Genomic DNA, 17,150 nt, shown 5'->3' on the forward strand with positions numbered 1-17,150 from the left:
AGCCGTCGCGGATACACGGTGGAGCTTCGGGGTTCTGGCTTCTTTTCTTGAGGAGCCCAGAGAGGCCTGAAGAGGGAGCATCACAGCCGCAGCGCCTCGGGCTGCCTCTACAGCAGGGCTCGTTTCTCCAGGCAGGGTGGGGCGCGGCTCCTGCTGGTCACTAACATCCACTTTTGCTTTCCATGGATTTTGCTCATATGTATACTGAGACTGTCAGGTGGTATTCTGGGGAGCTAGATGTGGTTTGAGGAAAGGAGAGACGGCGCAAGCCTACCTCCTCCTAGAGCGAGACTCACCGTCCTCCCTTTGGCTCGTGTTAAGCAGCGTGAGAAAATGGGCAGCTCTGATCTCATCAAATAATCTCTCTCCAGGCATTTGGAGACTGAGCCACTGGGGTCCTCTGCCGCCCCCACCCTCAGTCCCCCCCATTCCCAGGCTATCACCCCAGTACCAGCTCCTCTCAACTCGAAAGCACTGGTGCAATACGTTGCAAGTTGCTAGAAATTACAAACGCCCTGGAAGCCCGTGGCCGTCTCCCGGTGACATGTGCCCTTCTGTTGAGCCTGACAGCAGCGTCCAGCAGCGTCCTCGTGTCAGTCCAGGGCCCACCGGAAGGTCAGTGACCGCGGGACCCACGCTCAGGAGCCGGCGGGCTTGCAGCCGGAGGTCTCTGCCTCTGGCCCATGAGGAAACATCTGGGGTTGCCCGAAAAATAAGAATCCGAGAGTTTTAAAGGGTTTATTTGATTTCTCCACATGATCACAGCTATGGTTTTACATCAACAGAGTCTGTTACTACTCACAAACAGAATGCATATTGAAACAAAAGCACTCCTATCCTCCCCAGAGTTACACCGCGGGTGTCGGGCTTCTTGGGAGTGAGGTGTCCCTTGAAGTCTTTGAACAGTTGCTCAGGACCTGATGCTAATCGCCTGGTCAGACTTGGAGGTGAAGGACGGCTCCTGAGAGGGGCCCGCACACCGACCTTGGCAGGCCCTACTGCGCGCTCCAGGCCCGGCCACTCAGCCCCTCCTGCGTGTCCCTCCCCCCCACACCCACGCCACACGGACTCACGCTGCAACCCGTTTCCTGAAGCTTGTGGTGGTTGTTTAAAATACTAAAAATTACTGGTTTCTCAGGCAGGGAGGGTGATGATATCTTACAACGAAAACTGGAAGATGCATGCTTGCCTGTGGAGACACAGCGTCCCGGGGACCTCTGCGTCCACACCGAGGGTCACTGTTTAAACAGCGCTGTCTCTTCAGCTCGGCTGGAGGGAGAACAGCGGCTTCTGCTGCATGCAGTGCGTGATGGCAGAACCACTCTCCACTGGAGACATTTCTAAGCGAGATGTGCACATCATACCGGGATGGACTTTATTTTTACATTGTTGTACAATTCATTCGTAAACTTAAAAAAAAAAAAAACAGACAAAGACATGTTTTCCCCGGTTGTCCCAGAAAAGATTCTGTGAGGCCATCAGCTGCCTTCTCTAAGGGTCTCCTGCTCCTGTCAGAAATTGCTGTGTAACTGGAGTAATTTGTGCAGCCTGAGGAGAGCATCCCACGTGTGTCCTGGCGACCAGTGGGGGGTGACACAGGTGTCCTGGAGGCGCTCAGCGTCCTGCTCCCCCAGGGGCGGGTCCCCCGGCTGGGAGGCAGGTTGGGATCCGGAGACACAATGGTCCCTGGAAGCAGCGTGGGGGACCGGGGCTGAAGGAAGCCTGTCGCCCAGACGGGTTGGGCCTCGTGACTCCGACTCGCTCAGTCATGTGCTTCTGGAAACACCTCCCGTGACGGGTTTGTGCAGGCCCAGCCTGAGACCCCCTGACCTGCGTCCTGTGCGTGCACCGAGTGGGAGGCTCGCCAGGGGCTGAGTTTGTGCGAGAAGCTGCTGTCCCTAAGGCCCAGCCTGAGCACCCTGCCCGAGCGGCAGGACACGCGGGTGACAGCTCCGGAGGTGCGTTCTAGGCGGCGGGTGGAGGCGAGCGCAGCCGGGGAGAGGGGAGCCCGCCCCGGGGCCAGTGTCTGACTCCTTCCCTCTGCTTTGTTTTTCTCTGGGGGCGCCCCTGGGGGAGGGCCACCTGGTACCGGGCAGCCTGTATCTTTTCTGGAACAACCTAGAGGTTACAGTTAGACCCTACCATGGGTACAGAAGGCTGAAGGAAAGCCGACATATTTAATATGTTATCACTTTACTTCAACTATTTGTCAACAGTAACACTGATATATTTGCGGATATCCAACACACAGAGTGCGGCCTCTCACGACTGGCGCCGGGCACATGCCACGCGGGAGCTATGGCCACAGCAACATCCTTCGAGCTGCAAGGCGGAGGATGCCGGACTCTGGGGGGCACCCGGGGGGTCTCGGCACCCATGGCCCCGGGAGCCTCCCGCCGGCCCGCGCAGCGCGTTTCTTCCTCTTCCTGAGCAGAGGCCCCAGGGGGGAGGACTCCGCCCGGCGGAGGGAGGCGGGCGCCGGGCGCGCACGCGGGAACAGCTGGCCCCCCGGACCGCTGTGCTCGCTCTCGGTGGACTCTGACAGAGCGCTCAGTTTGCAGAGTTGCTGGTATGGCGACCTCAGTGACAAGACAAGGGGCGGTGGGGAGGGGCAAACGGGCAACCGGCCCGGCCGGCCGCCAGGGTGGGCGCCCCTCTGTCCTCCTGCCGTCCGGCAGCTCGCCTCGCCGTCCGCGGAGCGCGCCCCCAGGCCCGCAGTCCTGCGCTAGCTTCGCCCTTTCTGAAAGGGCCCTCGGCCTGGGCAGGCGCCAGGGGGCAGTCCTCGGTCCCGCGGCTAGGAGCAGAGCACTGGCGGCTGCAGTGGCTCGAAAGGCTGAAACTACAAAGCAGGGCCCGTGGGTGACTCGGGCGCAGACCCCGCGCGAGCGGCGCCTGGCCCCGGGGGAGCGGCGGGTGTCACCACAACACGGAAGCGACAAGAGCACAGCTGCGTCATGGGATGCCCTGGCGGCTAACTGGACCGTGAGAAGGCAGGGGCGCGGCCGGGCCGCGGGGACACGGCTGTGCCAGCACAGGCTACATGGAATCACGATGGCCACAGCTACCACTCAGAAAACAAAAACGGCAACACACACACCGCCTGGGCTTCGGACGCCAGCATCGGCCTCTGGGGTCGGGCGGGCAGAAGCCCCTCGGCCGCCCTGCCTGGGGGGCTGGAGACGGGATGAGGACGCATGGTGCTGGGAGACGAGCGTGAGAGCTGGGCGCTGTCATGTTGGAGATGGAGACCTCGCGAGTCGGGCCCCCGCGGGGGTCGGGATGAGTGTGCATTAAACCAGATGCATATAAAAGAAATATGATCATGGAGATTCACAGTTATCGCAGCCGTTAAAGTGTCTAAGAATCTGTGTAGCCAGTGCTCGAGGGCGCCCGGGCGTCCCGAGGCGCTGTGTGGAGTAGCTGCATTATCTATGTTTACCTGAAACAAAGCAGTTCTAACACTGATTACTTGATAGTACTCTGTTAATAAAATAGGATCTATACAAAGCAATATTGGACTTTCAAACAGATGCTATGTTACTTGGCACAGTTAGTAATGCTTTAGCGTAAAGACTTCGGCCGGTCCTCGAGGGACCCTTCTCCTCTTTTTATGAAAATATGGAGTATCTGAACATGTTCCTCGCACTTGAGTTTTTGGTCTATTTTCTCACGCATTCACCTAAGGTACTGTCTTCCTAGCGGGCAAGTGGCGTCCTCGCAATGCCTATATTGCTAGTTCTGCGGGCAGAAACGTTTTTCTTTCACACACAAATGCTACCTATACAGTATATATATATATATATTTATATATTTATATATTTATATTATATAAAGTTTACTTACGTATTTTCATCAACCATAATCAGGTCTACTAATTTTTTGCCCATTGTCAATAAAAGAGCAATAATGCAGCAAGTTTTGGGTTTTGTGTTGTTGTGTCTCTGGTGTGTGTCTCGCTTCTTCTTTTCCTAGGCTGGGTTTTCATATGCGTGTACAGTCAGGGAGCGGAGAGCTGAGGGCTGCGTGGGGTGGGGGCAGGGCGGCATCTGCGTGGCCGGCGGCACCGTGTCAAGGCTGGTGGTGGCCGAGGCCCGCTCGGGGTGCGGGGGGCGACGGTGAGCCCGGGGCGCCAACGCTAACATAAATTGGGAGCTTGTTCCCTACGTCACGGGCCCGGGACCCAGGGGGGCTCCATCAGGCCTTGGGGAGCAGAGGGGAGCGCCAGAAACAGGTGCCCTGGGCCTGTCGGAGGCTGGCGGCCCCGCCGGCCCGTGTGTGCGGTCGTTTCCAGGAGCCCGGGACCCCGCCCAGGCCGTCTACACAATTGTGCTGATGCCACTAGGTTTGGCCTTGCTGCTGGTGGGGGGCGGCGGGGCGGGGGGCTGCCCGTGGTGGTGCGCGGCGTGGCCCAGGTGGCCCGCGTGGCTGATGTGGGCCGCGGGCAGCGGCGGATGGCCGTGAGCGTGGGCCCCGTAGGGGGGGTGCCCTCCGTGGGGGCCGTGGTGGTACTGGTGTGCGTGCTGGATGTGCTGGGGCGGGTGGTAGTGGTGGTGGTGGTGGTAGGGGGGCGGATTCTGCTGCAGGTGGCAGTACGGGGTGTGGTGCCCGGGCACCTGGGCGGGCGACGGGCCCTCTGTGGGCCCCTGGTGGTGGCCGGCCGGGGCATGCTGCGCGTGCGGCGGCGGCTGAGGAGGGGCTGAGGGCAGGTGGGCCTGGGGAGGGGGCTTCCCTCTCTTACTCCCAAATAAGGAGCCCAGGAGGGAGGATGAGTTAGGCATAGTCTGGTGTGGGCGAGATGGACACTCTCGTGTTGATGTAGCTCTCCGGCGCATGTGAGGACTGCTAATGGTGGACCCCTAAAAAGGAAATTCATAGAAATCAAAATTAAAAGACCTTAAAGCACTTACGCCAGAATGATCAAAAAAAAAATGTAAAAAGTTCACCCAACTGACCGCTAAGCCCTAGTTCAACTCGCTGGGCTGGTCGCAGAGGTGGGCAGTGAGGCTGACTCAGGCCCCAGCTCTCGGCTAAGTGGCGGGGCAGCTGGGGCTGAGGGGTGACGGGGGCGGGAGCCCTGCTCTGGCTCCACAGCACCTCTTGCTCCTGCGCTGTCCTGACTCACACCCTGCGCGGCAGCCGCCGGGGCTCCTTTGCGGGTGTCTGTGAGCGGCTCAGGCTGAATGGCGTGGGGCGGGTTGGTGTGCACGGAAAGGAACCCCGCTGCTGCTGAGACTGCACCCTAATCTCTCCTCAACGGGTCTGGGAGCATTAGCTCGGCCTGGGGGGTCCCGAGGTTTCTGGGAAGGCGGTGAGCGGCTTGGGGTGGGGGGGCGGCCCAGGAACCTTGTCCTGGGGGCGGGTGGGAGCCTGCCTGGGCGTGGCACTGCGGCTACCTACTGCAAATCAAACAAGGAAAACGAAGGAAACGGAAAAAGATCGGCAAGCTGAGGTCAACATGTGGACAGTCACAGAGATGGTCGGAGGATGAATGAGTCTCATGAAATCCACACTGATTGTCCTTCTCACGTCCGCCCCCGCGCTAGCTAAGCAATTCCACGGTGCCCTGATGCAGACACACAGCAATCGAAACGCCAGGAGGAAGCGATGGGGATGGCGGAGCATGGAAGTCAAGAGACCGGCAGGACGCCTGACGGCAGGGGCGGAGGGTGCCCGGAGGCCGGTGCCCCCCACCCGGGGCCCTGGGCGCGGGGGTGGAGGGGAGTGCCGGGAAGCCGGGGATGTTAACCATGCTCGGGACCACCGGGGTGGGGGTTAAGCAGGAGCTAAAACACAAGGTCCGGAACCACCCCCACGCTCGGCTCAGACAAGCAGCGAGAGGGAGAGGCGAGAGGCGACTCTAGGCCGGCATGCACTGGGTCTGAGGCAGGCGGGGACAGGACACGCCCGGCCTCTGTGCAACAGGGGAGGGGGAGAGCAAAAAATAAAGGACAACAGGTGTAAACCAAGGATGGGGCGACACAGGACAGCCAGCTGGACGTAGGCGCTTCCTACTTACTTCCACATTGCTCTCTAGCGATCCCGCACTGCTGCGACGCCCTCGCTTCCCTGCCCAGAACATGCAATACCAGAGGTTAGACATGGACACGAGGCCGCCGCCGCCAGGCTCAGGTACCGGGCCCACCTGCGCGGGCCCGGGCTGGGGTGGGGGTGGGGGGCTCGGTGGGGAAGCGGCAGCGGGCGGTAAGGAGTTCCACAAACAATGGGGTAATTGAAAAGCAAAAAATCCCACAGGAAACCCTGTCTGACCAGCTCTAATTTTAGACCCCCTTCTCCCGGAGCAGCAGTCTGCGGGGAGGGGCCTCTGGGGGGCTGCGGCGGAGGCACGGGGCGGGCACCCCGAGGGCCAACGGGGGCCGGGGCGAGGGCGGCTTCTCCCATGGCTACAGACACGCGTGGCCCTGCATCCGACCTGTGGATTTCATAGACGTATGCACCTCTGCGTCCGCACATACGCGTGGAGCTGGCCCTCTCTCGGGCGGGATGGATGGGGAGGGAACGGCACTGGGTCCCGAAATCCAGCAGCAGCTCAGTGCGCCAGAGCCCCTGGGCCAAGAGCCTGGTCTGTGCAGCGCCCCGCCGGGCCGGGAGGCGTGAGCACCCCTGGGGCGCCCCTCCCCTGCGGCCACAAGCAATCCCTCGGGCACGAGTGCTCTGGGCCAGCGCCACTCTCAGGGCCCAGAGGGTGGCACCCAGTGGGCACCCAGGTGGCGACTGTCAGAGGAAAGCTGGGTTCCCCTTGGTTCTGGGCGCCCGAGGCCACCCTGGCCTCCCGGTCCCTCTGGCTACTGCTCCCAGTTCGGCAGGACTCCTGAGGAGCCTGCTCAGGGCGGGAGCTCGGAGGCCAGTGGGAGTGTCGGTGCGCAGTTTCGGGTCCTCCCAGGCATCCAGGAGTCTGGGCCTGTGACCACACAAGAGGGCGTGAGTGGGTGTCCCTCGTGCACGCGGGGGGGGGTGGGGCTCTGACCAGAGGACTGCCGGCCTGACCACTGTTGGGCAGGCTTCAGCCCGTCAGGCCGGCCCTCTGAGCTCCCAGGGCCAGGTGCCTGGGAGGTGCCAGCAGCTGCCTGCTTACGGCCCGCACCTGGCCTAGTGCGGATGGAAGGGCGGATCTGTGGGTCGCCCAGGTGTCTTGGGGACCCTGAATCTGCCGGGGACTGGGCCTTAGTCGTGGTGATGCCATGGCAGCTCAGGGCTCGCTGGTCCTTTCTTTGCTGTCAACCTCCATGCCCGCATTCCAGCTGGAGCCTGAGGTCTGCAGAAGGCCTCACTTGACTGGTGCGAGGGCCTCAGCGTCCACTCAGAACAGTGTCTTCTCCCAGGTGCCAGCCACTGGGGAGGCCACGGGGCCTGCCCTTATCTGTGGCGGAGAGGTGCGCTGGCCTTCCCTTCCTCCTCTGGGCCAGCTCAGCGGCCGGCATGTGGAGCCCGGCCTCCGGGCGGAGGCTCTGCGCGAGGTGACCCACTCGACCTCCTTTTCCGCTCGACCCCACCATGTGCAGCTGGAGGGGGGCACGACAGCCCTGTCCTGGGTGGCTCGGAGCTCCAGACACTCGGGATGCCGAGACCCCAGAGCGAAACATCAGTGCCCGGGGGACCGTGAAGCTCTTTGATGAGCTCTGACCCTCAGTGCCCAGGGGACTCCCACGGGGCGGGAAACCCAGTGCGGAGGGACAGCGGCCCTGCAGTGCCTGGCTGCTTCTCCCAGGGGATGTGGGCCAGGCCTGGCGCTTGGCCCACTGCTTCCGATGGGATCCTGGGAGAGGATGCCTGGGCCGCCACCTCCTCCCGCTGCCCAGCGTGGGCTAAGCCTCAGGAGACCTTCGCCATCCGGCTCGCCGAGTGACACCTCAGAGCAGCGGCAGGTGGGGTGTCCCTGGGGAGCTCGTCACTGTCCACGGCAGACTCGGGGCCGGTGTGTGCTCACGTGCAGCCCCCCAGGGATCAGAGGCCTCTTGCCCGAGCACCCGCCCTCCCCTCACTTGATCCCTCCAGAGGCTGCGGTGAGCACCGCCCCCGCCAGCAGCATTTCTGGAGCCAGAGCAGCCCTGCCGGCCCTGGCCGGGGTCAGGAGCCACAACTGGAAGGGTCCAAAGCTCTTCTGGGGCCTTCCTGCTTCTCAGCCTCAGCAGTGTCCTCAGCAGCTGGGGTGGGCAGGAGCGACTGGCTCTCAAAGCTATCCTGGGGGGAAGTAACCCCCACTGTGCAGCTGGGGAAACGGGGACCAAAGATGTCATGTGGCCGGGCACAGGGCGCTGGCAGCAGGTAGAGGACCTCACTGGCGTGACTCTGAGATCCCTGTGCTGAGAATCCCTCTGCTGAGCTCTGTCTGGGGTGGGCTGGAGGGGGGCATCGCCATCGGGAACGCGGGCCCCGCCCCCAGCAAGCTGGTCCGGGACCAGTTCGTGTGCAAAGCGCCGTCATGGGGCGCCCGGTGAGGCGGGCTTTAGACCCTGGTCGGGACACGGCAGGTCTCAGCAACGCCAGGACCTTACAGGTCAGCACGCAGGCCCTGTGGCTCCCAGGAGCTGTCGTCTCGTGGGGACTGGCTAGGCGGCTCGTCTGGGCGGGGCAGGGCGTCTTGCCGACCTGGGGCAGCAGCTATGGCCCAGTCATCCCTGTGTCTGTGGTCCTGGTGGTCCTTGATGTCGGGGTGGGTGGCCCTGGGTCACTGGGATGTCAGGAGGACCCTAGCTGAAGACGAGGAGACAGCCGGCAAGGCCTCGAGGCTCCGTGGGGAGTTGGGGGGGAAAATTCAGGCCCCTTCTTCTGCCTCTTGGGGTGTCCAGGGACTCGCGGAGGCATCTGCTGCTGGCTTCCTCCTCGGCCGTCCAACTGTGACCGGGCATTTGCTTTCCTGAGGAGGCTGCCCCGAGGCCTAGTCTCTTCTCCACAAGTTCATCTTGGTGAGGGCACAGGGTTGGGCAGGAGGGAGTCTCCGGACAGCTTTGCCCCTGACCTAGCCCAGGGCACAGGGTTCCAGCATTGTCTCTCTCTGGAGGTCTCGGGTGGCCCGTCCCTGGCTGCCAAGGCTCAACGACCCACCTCACCTCGTGCTCCAAACTTCCTGGGTCCAGGAGGCTTTCCTCCCTGGGCGCCTTTTTATCACGGTACAGGGCCTGAGAGGACTCAGTCCCCGGGACCCTGCTGAACCCAGACCTCTCATATGGCAACGGCAATGGCAACAGTCAGTGGCAAGCAGCCAGGCCAGGGAACCTATCTCCGGGGGTAGTGGGCCTGGGCACGGGGCGCTGCTGGACCCTCAGCTCTGGCAGAGGGTGTACTGGGGTCCTGACCAGCGGCACCCAGGGCCACACTGACAGCCTTTGTGCTGCGGAGGGGCTGGTCAGGGTCCCAGGAAGCGCCAGTGGCTTCACTGCACAAACTCAAACAGAGGCCCCGGGGCTGCGGCCTGTGGGGCCGCCCAGTTACGTTAGGGGGCTAATAAGCCACGGGCAGGCCAGAGATCTGCAACCGGGGCCCATCTTGCCCCACCTTGCCTCCCAGGGGCCACCTGGCAGTTTTTGGAGAAGTTACTGAGCACCGTGACTGGGTGAGATGTCACTGGCATCGAGTGGGAAGGGCGGGGCGCTGCTGAACACCCCACGGTGCGCCGCAGCTGAAAGCCCTGGGCTTCCCACGCTGGCAGTGGATTTCTGACTTTCACTATGGAAAATATAATGACGAACAAAACCGAAGGAAAAAAGTCCAACTCAAAAAACAAACAAACAAATAAAGGGAAAAGAAAACAGTTTCTGGGAGATGAGGAAGCCAACGTGCGGTGGTACTATGGCAGGGCAGGTGTGGGTGGTCGTGAGAAGGCTCTCTGGGGCCCACCGCAGCGGGTAGGGCCCGGGGCAGGGTGCCAGGCGGGGGGTGGGGGGTCACCTGGGCCTGACAAGGTCTCCCCACCCAACCAGGGGGTATGCAGGGCCCTGGGCGGGGACACGCGGGGCTTCAGGGCTGGTGGAGCCTGAGGTCACGTGCCTGTGTGTGACGGCCCCTCGAGGCCTCTGCCCACCGCTGCCCCCACACCTGCTGGCGGGAGCGGCTCGCCGGCGAGATTCCCGGGGCAAAGGACCTCCGAGGCGGCCGCCTTGCTCCACGGTGCCTCTGGACATGCCAGCAGGCAAAGCAGCCGCAGCAGCGCCGGCCGGCACCCTGGGCCAGCCCCACTCCCTCCTTCGCCCACCCAGCGGGGAGGCCCAGGCTGGCGGGGGCTACCAGCAGAGGCTTCCTGAGGCTCATGGTGTCCCTACCCTCTCCCCTGGGGAAATTTCGGAGGCCTGAGGGGTGCTGCTTGCTTGAGGGTTAAGAGGCTGGCAGCAGATCAAACGCACACAGAAACAAACAGAAATCACGGTTCGGCCAGGCTTTTCCCCTGGGCAGCCCAGGGCCAGCTGTGACTGTGCCGCTGCCTCTGGGCTGAGCAGAGCAGCACAGCTTCCCCAGGAAAGGAGACCCTCGGGGAAGCAGGCCCGGGACAGCAGGAGAAGCCTCCAGGCAGTGAAGGGCTTCACTCCATGTCACGCGTCAGCACAGAACACGGGGTGCGCAGCAGGGCACAGAGCACATCTGTCAGCAGGGCCTGGCTGGCTCCATGCCAGAGCGGCGGCCAGAAACTCAAAGAATCAACACAACCCCCAGAAGCAGAGAGAGAGAAGAGGGGTGAGCCGCTGGCTGTTCTGTCTTGGACAACCTGGTGCTGTTTCCGCTTGCCTTTCGGGGTGCCCTCTATCTGATCAGCGCTGCTGTGGTTTGGGGTCGGTCGTGGAAACCTGCCAGAGCGTCAGCGCTGGGCCCCTCGGCCGCCACCACGCCGCTTCCCGGCGCACAATGCGGGCCCCGGCTGCCACCGTGCCTGGCCGAGCCCTGCATGCGTCGGGCTGGAAGGTGGTCCCAGGCCCGGCCCTTACCCGCTTCCGAGAGGTCCCGCAGGGAGCTGCTGAGGGCGCTGCGCTTGAGGCCCTCGCCGCTGGCATAGCTGTCGTCCAGGCAGGCCCGGCTCAGGGTCCCGTTGCCTGGCTCCTTCCTGAGGCTGGAGCACTGAGACGTGCTGGGCCGCACGACGCCTTTCTGCTTCTCCAGTTCCGCTGAAAGAGGGGGGCGAGGCCAGTGAGAGGAGGGCAGCCCGAGGGGCCAGGACCCCCGAGAGGGCAACGCAGAGCACTGGGCCCTCCGTTTGGGGTCAGCACTGCAGCGAGCTGCCGTCTTTCTGGAACGGGATGGAAGGCGAGGGTTGACTTGACAAAGAGAAGCGGATGCGACTGGGAGCCGAGAGGAGACCCAGTGGGCACCAGGGCGAGAGCGCCTGGTGGTCTGGGGGAGACTCCGCTCAGACGTGCGGGCTGGGGAAGAGCAAGGGCTAGCCGGCCACGCCCTGCATCTCCGGGAGTGAGGGCTGGAGCGGGGGGCTGGGGTTAGCCTCGGCTTTGAAGAAGCCAGGGGATGGCCTTGGGCGTGACCGCCCCACGCCCCCTCTCGTGGAAGGTCAACAAACAGCCCCGTTGAGGTGCAAAGGCCTCGCCCACAGGCAGGCGGGTCTGGGGTGCTGGCTGCCAGGCCTCTGCCTTCTCCGCCTCCTCAGGGGCTTCCTGTGGCTGGGAGACACCGTCCCCTGGGGGCTCCGGGCCACTGCCCAGACCCGACTTACACTCGATCCTGTGCTTCTCCATCTCCTGCACCTCTGCGATGGACTCCCGCAGGTCGTCCGTGAACTTCTTCCGGTCTTGGGGGTTGGGGGCGTTGAAATTTATTAACACTTTGATGTCGGCTCCGGGGATGGCTGACGTGAGCCGGATGCCGTTGGGGTAGTCTGCAAAGGAGGAGGGGCCTGTGGGTCTCAGCCGCTTCTCTTCCAGTCAAGAAAATACCACTCTTTCTGAACTCAGGTGGGCACGAGACGGCCGAGGTCAGCCCTGCGCAGACGCGTCTGGGGGGAGCAGAGGCCTCGACCGTACAGATGGCGGGACCGCCAGACGCGTCTCGCCCTGGCCTGGGCCCAAGCTGCTCCAGGGTTGGCGGGGGCAGCACCCAGCCACCCGGTCAGTCCTGAGACCAGGCCCAGCTCTGTCCTCTCATGAAGGCTTCCAGACCCGCAGCTCCCTTGGGGTACAGTGTGAGCACCCCAAACCCAATGCACTCTGCCGAGCCCAGCGTCTTTGTGCTCAGAGCTGCTGGGAGTCCAGTCCAGTCCTCGGGGCACAGTGTGCTGGAGCACGAGCCTCTGCAGCGGGGTCACCGGCTGAGCTCCAGCCCCTCTGCTCGGACGAGTCGGGCTGGGATCTCCAACTCTGCAGGCTGGAGTGAGCCTGGCAACGGCTGAGGGGGCAGGGGCAGAGCACAGGGAGGAGGGGCGCAGGGGCACAGCTAGCAACCGTCAAGAGGAAACAGACGATGCTAAATCTTGTTTTTTGGGGGGCGCCAAAAGTATCTAGATGTTAATGTGAAGATCTGAATACCGGGCTCCCTGCAGGCGCAAGGGGCTGAAGCGCCGCACGGCGGCCCTGTCCACAGCAGCTGCAGCACGAGTTCGGCCCCGGCCAGAGGGTGACCCGCAGCCCCAGCAGACCTCTCCTGGCCCTCCTGCCGCTCCCCCAGCAGTGGATTCCAGTAGATCGGCCTGCTCTGCTCCCCACCCCCTGCACCTCTGGTCTGTACCCGAGTTCTTGTGGCATACATAAATAAATCTTAAAAAAAAAGATCTAAATACCAGCTCAACAAGAGTTTGAACACGTGCAAACAGACATAGTGAGATGGGCCTGACTGCAGGCGGCCAGTCTGAGGGCCCGGATGTCACAGCCAGCCCGGCGGGAACGTCAGGGGCTCCTGCCGGCGCCTGTGTCCAGCCCGACAGCCGAGTCCTGGACCCACGGAGGATGCTGTCCTGGTGCGCGGCAGGGAGCGGCAGCCGCCGCCACCCCTTCCCAGGAGCCTGTGCCGGGGGCACCTGCTTCCCCGGGCTGCCTGGCAGAACGAAGGCGGGGCAGGTGTCTGGCACAGGTGGCGCGACGGCGGGCGTCATCCTCGCGGGCACAGGGAGGTGCCAGTCCCAGTCAGGACAGAACCCCGGGGGACCCTCAGGCCCTGTGTGTGTGGCTGGCCTGGCACTTTCTACCTACGGGGGAGGCGGACCGTGGCCAGACGGCAACCTGTCAGGGAGGCGTGGGCACCGCGCGGGCACCGAGTCACCCCGCCCTGGCAGCCTCCCCTGGCCCACTCCAAAGTGTGCAGAGCAGCAGCCCCACCCACTCCCGAACCCCATCCCAGAGGCCCCCACAGGGAGGGAACAGAGAAGAGAGGAAAGAGGTGGTGTGGGGAGTGAGATGAGCAAGGAAGAGCCGGTTTCTCTCGAACACCTGGGCTCCCTGAGCCCACTCACCCCCAAAGAGGCCTGGCAACAGCACGGAACATCCACCCCGGCCCAGGCGCTGCCCCACACCTCCTGGGTAAGCTTCTCTAATCCCAGGGCACAGGCACCGCCATCACCCCACTTTACAAAGGGAGTGCGGCCCCAGGACACTTACACTGGTTCTCGAAGAGCAGGACCTGCATGCCGTACAGGGAGAAGGACTGTCGGAAGCTGTACGTCACCGAGTTCTTCTTCTTCTGGAAGATCTTGGTGACCTGGGGAGGCCAGAGACGGAGGCCGAGTCATGCTGTGTGCGGCCTGGGGGCAGCTCTGGGAGCTCAGGGCTGAGCGGGTCTAGGTGCTCCTGCAGGAGCCCTGTCCGCAGCCCAGCGGTCAGGAGGTCCTGGGGGGAAGGGGCGGACGCCATTCGCCCCAACACGGTGTCCTTCCCAGCTGATGCCATCCTGGCAGGTGGCGAGGTGACAGGTACATCACAGGGCTCCGGCCCCAAGAGGCTGGGAGCAGGCTCCTACGTCTGGGAGCCCATCTGACTCTGGGAGATTTATTCTGTGGCGGGGCTGGGGGAGGGTGAGGGCTGCGGGGGGGGGCTGAGGCTCAGGTCTGAAGTGACTTGCTCGAAGTCAGAGGCTTTGAAAGGACTTGAGCCCACACATCTGGATTCCAGGCTCAATCAGAGAGAAAGCGGGTCTTGGTGCCGCCTTGCGTGCAGACACCAGGGAAGGGGCCTCTGGCGAGAAAGCCCGTGGTGTGGAGCGGGGCCGACAGCAACGGAGAGGCCCACACTGGTTCTCTGCCGACAGCTTTATCCTCGCGAGCTCTCGTCTCTGCCTATTTTCAGCAAGAGCTCCTCAACGTCCCTGAACTGGTCCCTCTTTGCCAGTTCAGCTGATGAGCTCCAGGGGTCGGCCATGCCCTAGGCTTAGCGGTGTCCCTGCCCCTCAACCCTAAGAGGCTCAGGCACAGGCAAGGTGGAGGCCAAGGAGACAGGATTCGCCTTGCGCTCCGGGGCCCACTCTCCCTTCCAGAGCTCCGGCTGCCTGAGAAGGGATCCACGCCGCGAAGGGATCCTGGATGACACAGGTGGAGCCTCTGGGAACGGTGGGGTTGAGCCCGAGGTCCCTCTCTGGCCTCAAAACCAAAGAGCCAGGCTAACCCCAGCCCCGGCCACCATGTCCCCCAGCGCCGCCCCGCACCAGGCCCCAGCACCTCGGGCAGCACGTACCACCAGGAGGTCATTAAACAGGAAGATCTCTCGCTGGTGCAGCCCGAGCTTCTGGGGCTTATTTGGGTCTGGGACCTCGAAGAGCCGGCAGTAGCAGACGAGCCGCCGGTGGGGCAGCGAGAGCACCTGCGGGGGGAGAGCCGGTCAGCCGCTGCCCTGCTCCGGCCAGCCTGCGCCCTGGCCCAGCCGAGGAACTCAGCTCAACAGCGCCTCCTCCGGGCAACCGTGCAGGGCAGGCGCTTCCAGTCTCCTTGTGAGGTGCACGTTCCCTCAGGCAGGCTCCGTGGCCCACAGAGTGAGCGCCCCACGCTCAGGCCCCTCAGGGCCTGCAAGCGCCTGCCGGAGCCTGCGGGGAACCTGGCGCTGAGGCCTGAGCAAGCTGCCGCACGCACAGCCGGGAGCGGCAGCCTCGGAGCTGACCGGCCCAGGCCTCCCGGGCGTTCCCCAGCCAGCACCTGCGCCCGCGTGTCCCCCGGGGCGCCACTCTGCACGGTGCTTCGGACTCCTGCTGCAGTCACCTGACCCCGGCCTGACCCGCCCCGTGCAAAGCCCAGAGGCTGGGGCCCAGCAGGGAGGCCCAGGCACGGCTCTGGGAGCGCCCAGGCTCCCACGGGGGGCCTAGGAGAGAGCCGGACTCGCCCGGGAAGTGCCACCGCGGGCAGGGAGGGAGGGGCCGGCGGGTGCTGAGAGGGGAGAGCCGTTGACGGCTCGCCCAGACGTGGGGCGAGACAGGGGGCGAGACTGGGTGGGCAGGCGGGTCGTGAAGGGGCGCCCGGGGAAGCTGGGCCCGGAGGGCTGTTGAGGGACTTGCCAGTGGGTTCTGGAGGCCGGGCTGCCCGGGAGGGGGTGCGGACTGTGCCAGCACGCACACGTGCACGCCACGGCTCGAAATGTGCTCGAGGCGGAGGGGGGGGGCGGTGCAGTCGGACAGGCGGGACACCCGTGGGTGGGGAGCGGAGGGAGGGATACTCACACAGCCAAGGCCGTGATGGAGGGATCCAATCTGTGAGGGGAACAGGAAACAAGCAGGAGGAGGCATTAGCTTTCCCAAAGGTGCACCTGGCTCAAGGGGGTGCACGGTGACCCTGAGGCGGGGGCTGGGGGGGGGATTGCACCCCTAGGGCATTGCAGCGGGCTGGATTCGAGGGGACCTCAGAGGCCTCCTGAGTCACCAAGGAACCACCGCCCCCCCTGGCTGCCGTTTTACCAAGAGCCAAAGGCTCTCTGCAAACAGCCCGGAGCAAGTGGGGGTTCCCCCAACACTGGGAGTAACTTTAAAAAAGGAAGGCAAAATCCTGAAGTAATTCACCCCAGGGTCCGGGTGCCGAACGGCCTCAGGGGCTCTGGCAGACGCCGCCGCAGCGCCGGGCTGTCACGGGCCAGGGGTGGCGGCTGCACGTGCCTCTGACCTCCCTGCAGGGGCCCTGCGTACCGGCTTCTTCCCCACGATGAGCTTTTCCACCTTCTGCACTTGGGACACGTGGTCCTCATTGGTCTTCAGCTCCCGCTTGCGGATTCGCTCGTAGATTCCAATCAGCATCTCCCGAGGGATGTCCTCGCCGTCGTCCACACCTGGGCGGGGGACAAGGCAGGCATCGGGTTGAGCAGCCTGGCCGCTGTGGCCCCATCTAGCACCTCCTCCCTCCCCGATGGCCCAGCGTCTGTGTCAGACCGGAGTGACGGGGCCCCTCGTCAGTTCCAATGGGTCCGAAGGCCTGTCCCCTGGGCTCTTGAACACCTGCGGTCAGCCTCCGTGCAGACCAGGGCCTGGGCCACGCGGCCGCCAGGACACAGGGGCCAGGCAGCACCACCTGCGCTCAGAGGGCTGTAGAACATTCTATCCTTGAGAGACCGTGACCCCGGGGGTGGACATGACTGTCCCATTTCACAGATGGGAGAGCTGAGGCCTGGGCCCCATGTAACTGGGGCTGTGAGTTCAGGCTCTGACGAGCCTGCATCCAAGTTTTTGCTTTGCCTCTTCCTACTCAAGGGACTCAGTTTCCGCGAGCTGGGGCCCTCCTCTGTGAAGTGGCCGCCAGGAGCATGGTGGCCACACGCCTGCTGAGGACAGGGCACGGCTCGAGGCATCCGGCGCCCGAGGCGGCTCACAGAGCCTGGCCCAGCGCACATGGGCAGAGCAGGCCTGAGGCCCGAGCTCGGCGACTCTGACAACAAGCACGTACCCTCGTGCAACACTCCGCACCCCGAAACCCGCCCTGCTCAGGGCACAAGTGCAAGCCCACGCCCACGGCTGGAGGAGTCCTGTGGCCTGTGACGTGCTGTTGGAGGACTGTGGGGAAAAGGCGCCCCCACACCCACCCTGGGGAAGGGGGTACTGAGCCCTGCCGCGGGCGCCTGCCACGGCCTGCACCCGGAGCCCCTGAGGTGCGCTGACCACCGCAGGGCGTGGCCCCGGAGCAGCTGCACAGGCGGGCACCGTCGCCACGCTATTTCCACACGGCACAGAACTGAGCTCGTCCCTGCACTCCTCAGGGAGCCGGCCAGCCAGCCCGGGAGCGGCCGGACGGGCCGGGGCCG

General features: G+C 64.0%; 1 protein-coding gene across 1 annotated transcript in view; it reads right to left on the reverse strand.

The window, feature by feature from the left end:
• Window positions 1-724: 724 nt before the first annotated feature.
• The window catches only part of IQSEC1 (IQ motif and Sec7 domain 1), a 105,102-nt gene continuing 88,676 nt past the window's right edge, over window positions 725-17,150 (reverse strand). The window contains exons 8-15 of the mRNA XM_004692210.2: window positions 16,045-16,184; window positions 15,586-15,615; window positions 14,613-14,738; window positions 13,545-13,644; window positions 11,672-11,833; window positions 10,935-11,111; window positions 6,017-6,066; window positions 725-4,856 (exon numbers count right to left, since the gene is read on the reverse strand). Coding sequence (XP_004692267.2) covers window positions 4,317-4,856; window positions 6,017-6,066; window positions 10,935-11,111; window positions 11,672-11,833; window positions 13,545-13,644; window positions 14,613-14,738; window positions 15,586-15,615; window positions 16,045-16,184 — 1,325 coding nt within the window. The 3' untranslated portion in view covers window positions 725-4,316. The remainder of the gene's footprint in view (window positions 4,857-6,016; window positions 6,067-10,934; window positions 11,112-11,671; window positions 11,834-13,544; window positions 13,645-14,612; window positions 14,739-15,585; window positions 15,616-16,044; window positions 16,185-17,150) is intronic.

Source organism: Condylura cristata, unplaced genomic scaffold (genome assembly GCF_000260355.1).
Source record: "Condylura cristata isolate star-nosed mole 26May11 unplaced genomic scaffold, ConCri1.0 scaffold00033, whole genome shotgun sequence".
Lineage (NCBI taxonomy): Eukaryota > Metazoa > Chordata > Mammalia > Eulipotyphla > Talpidae > Condylura > Condylura cristata.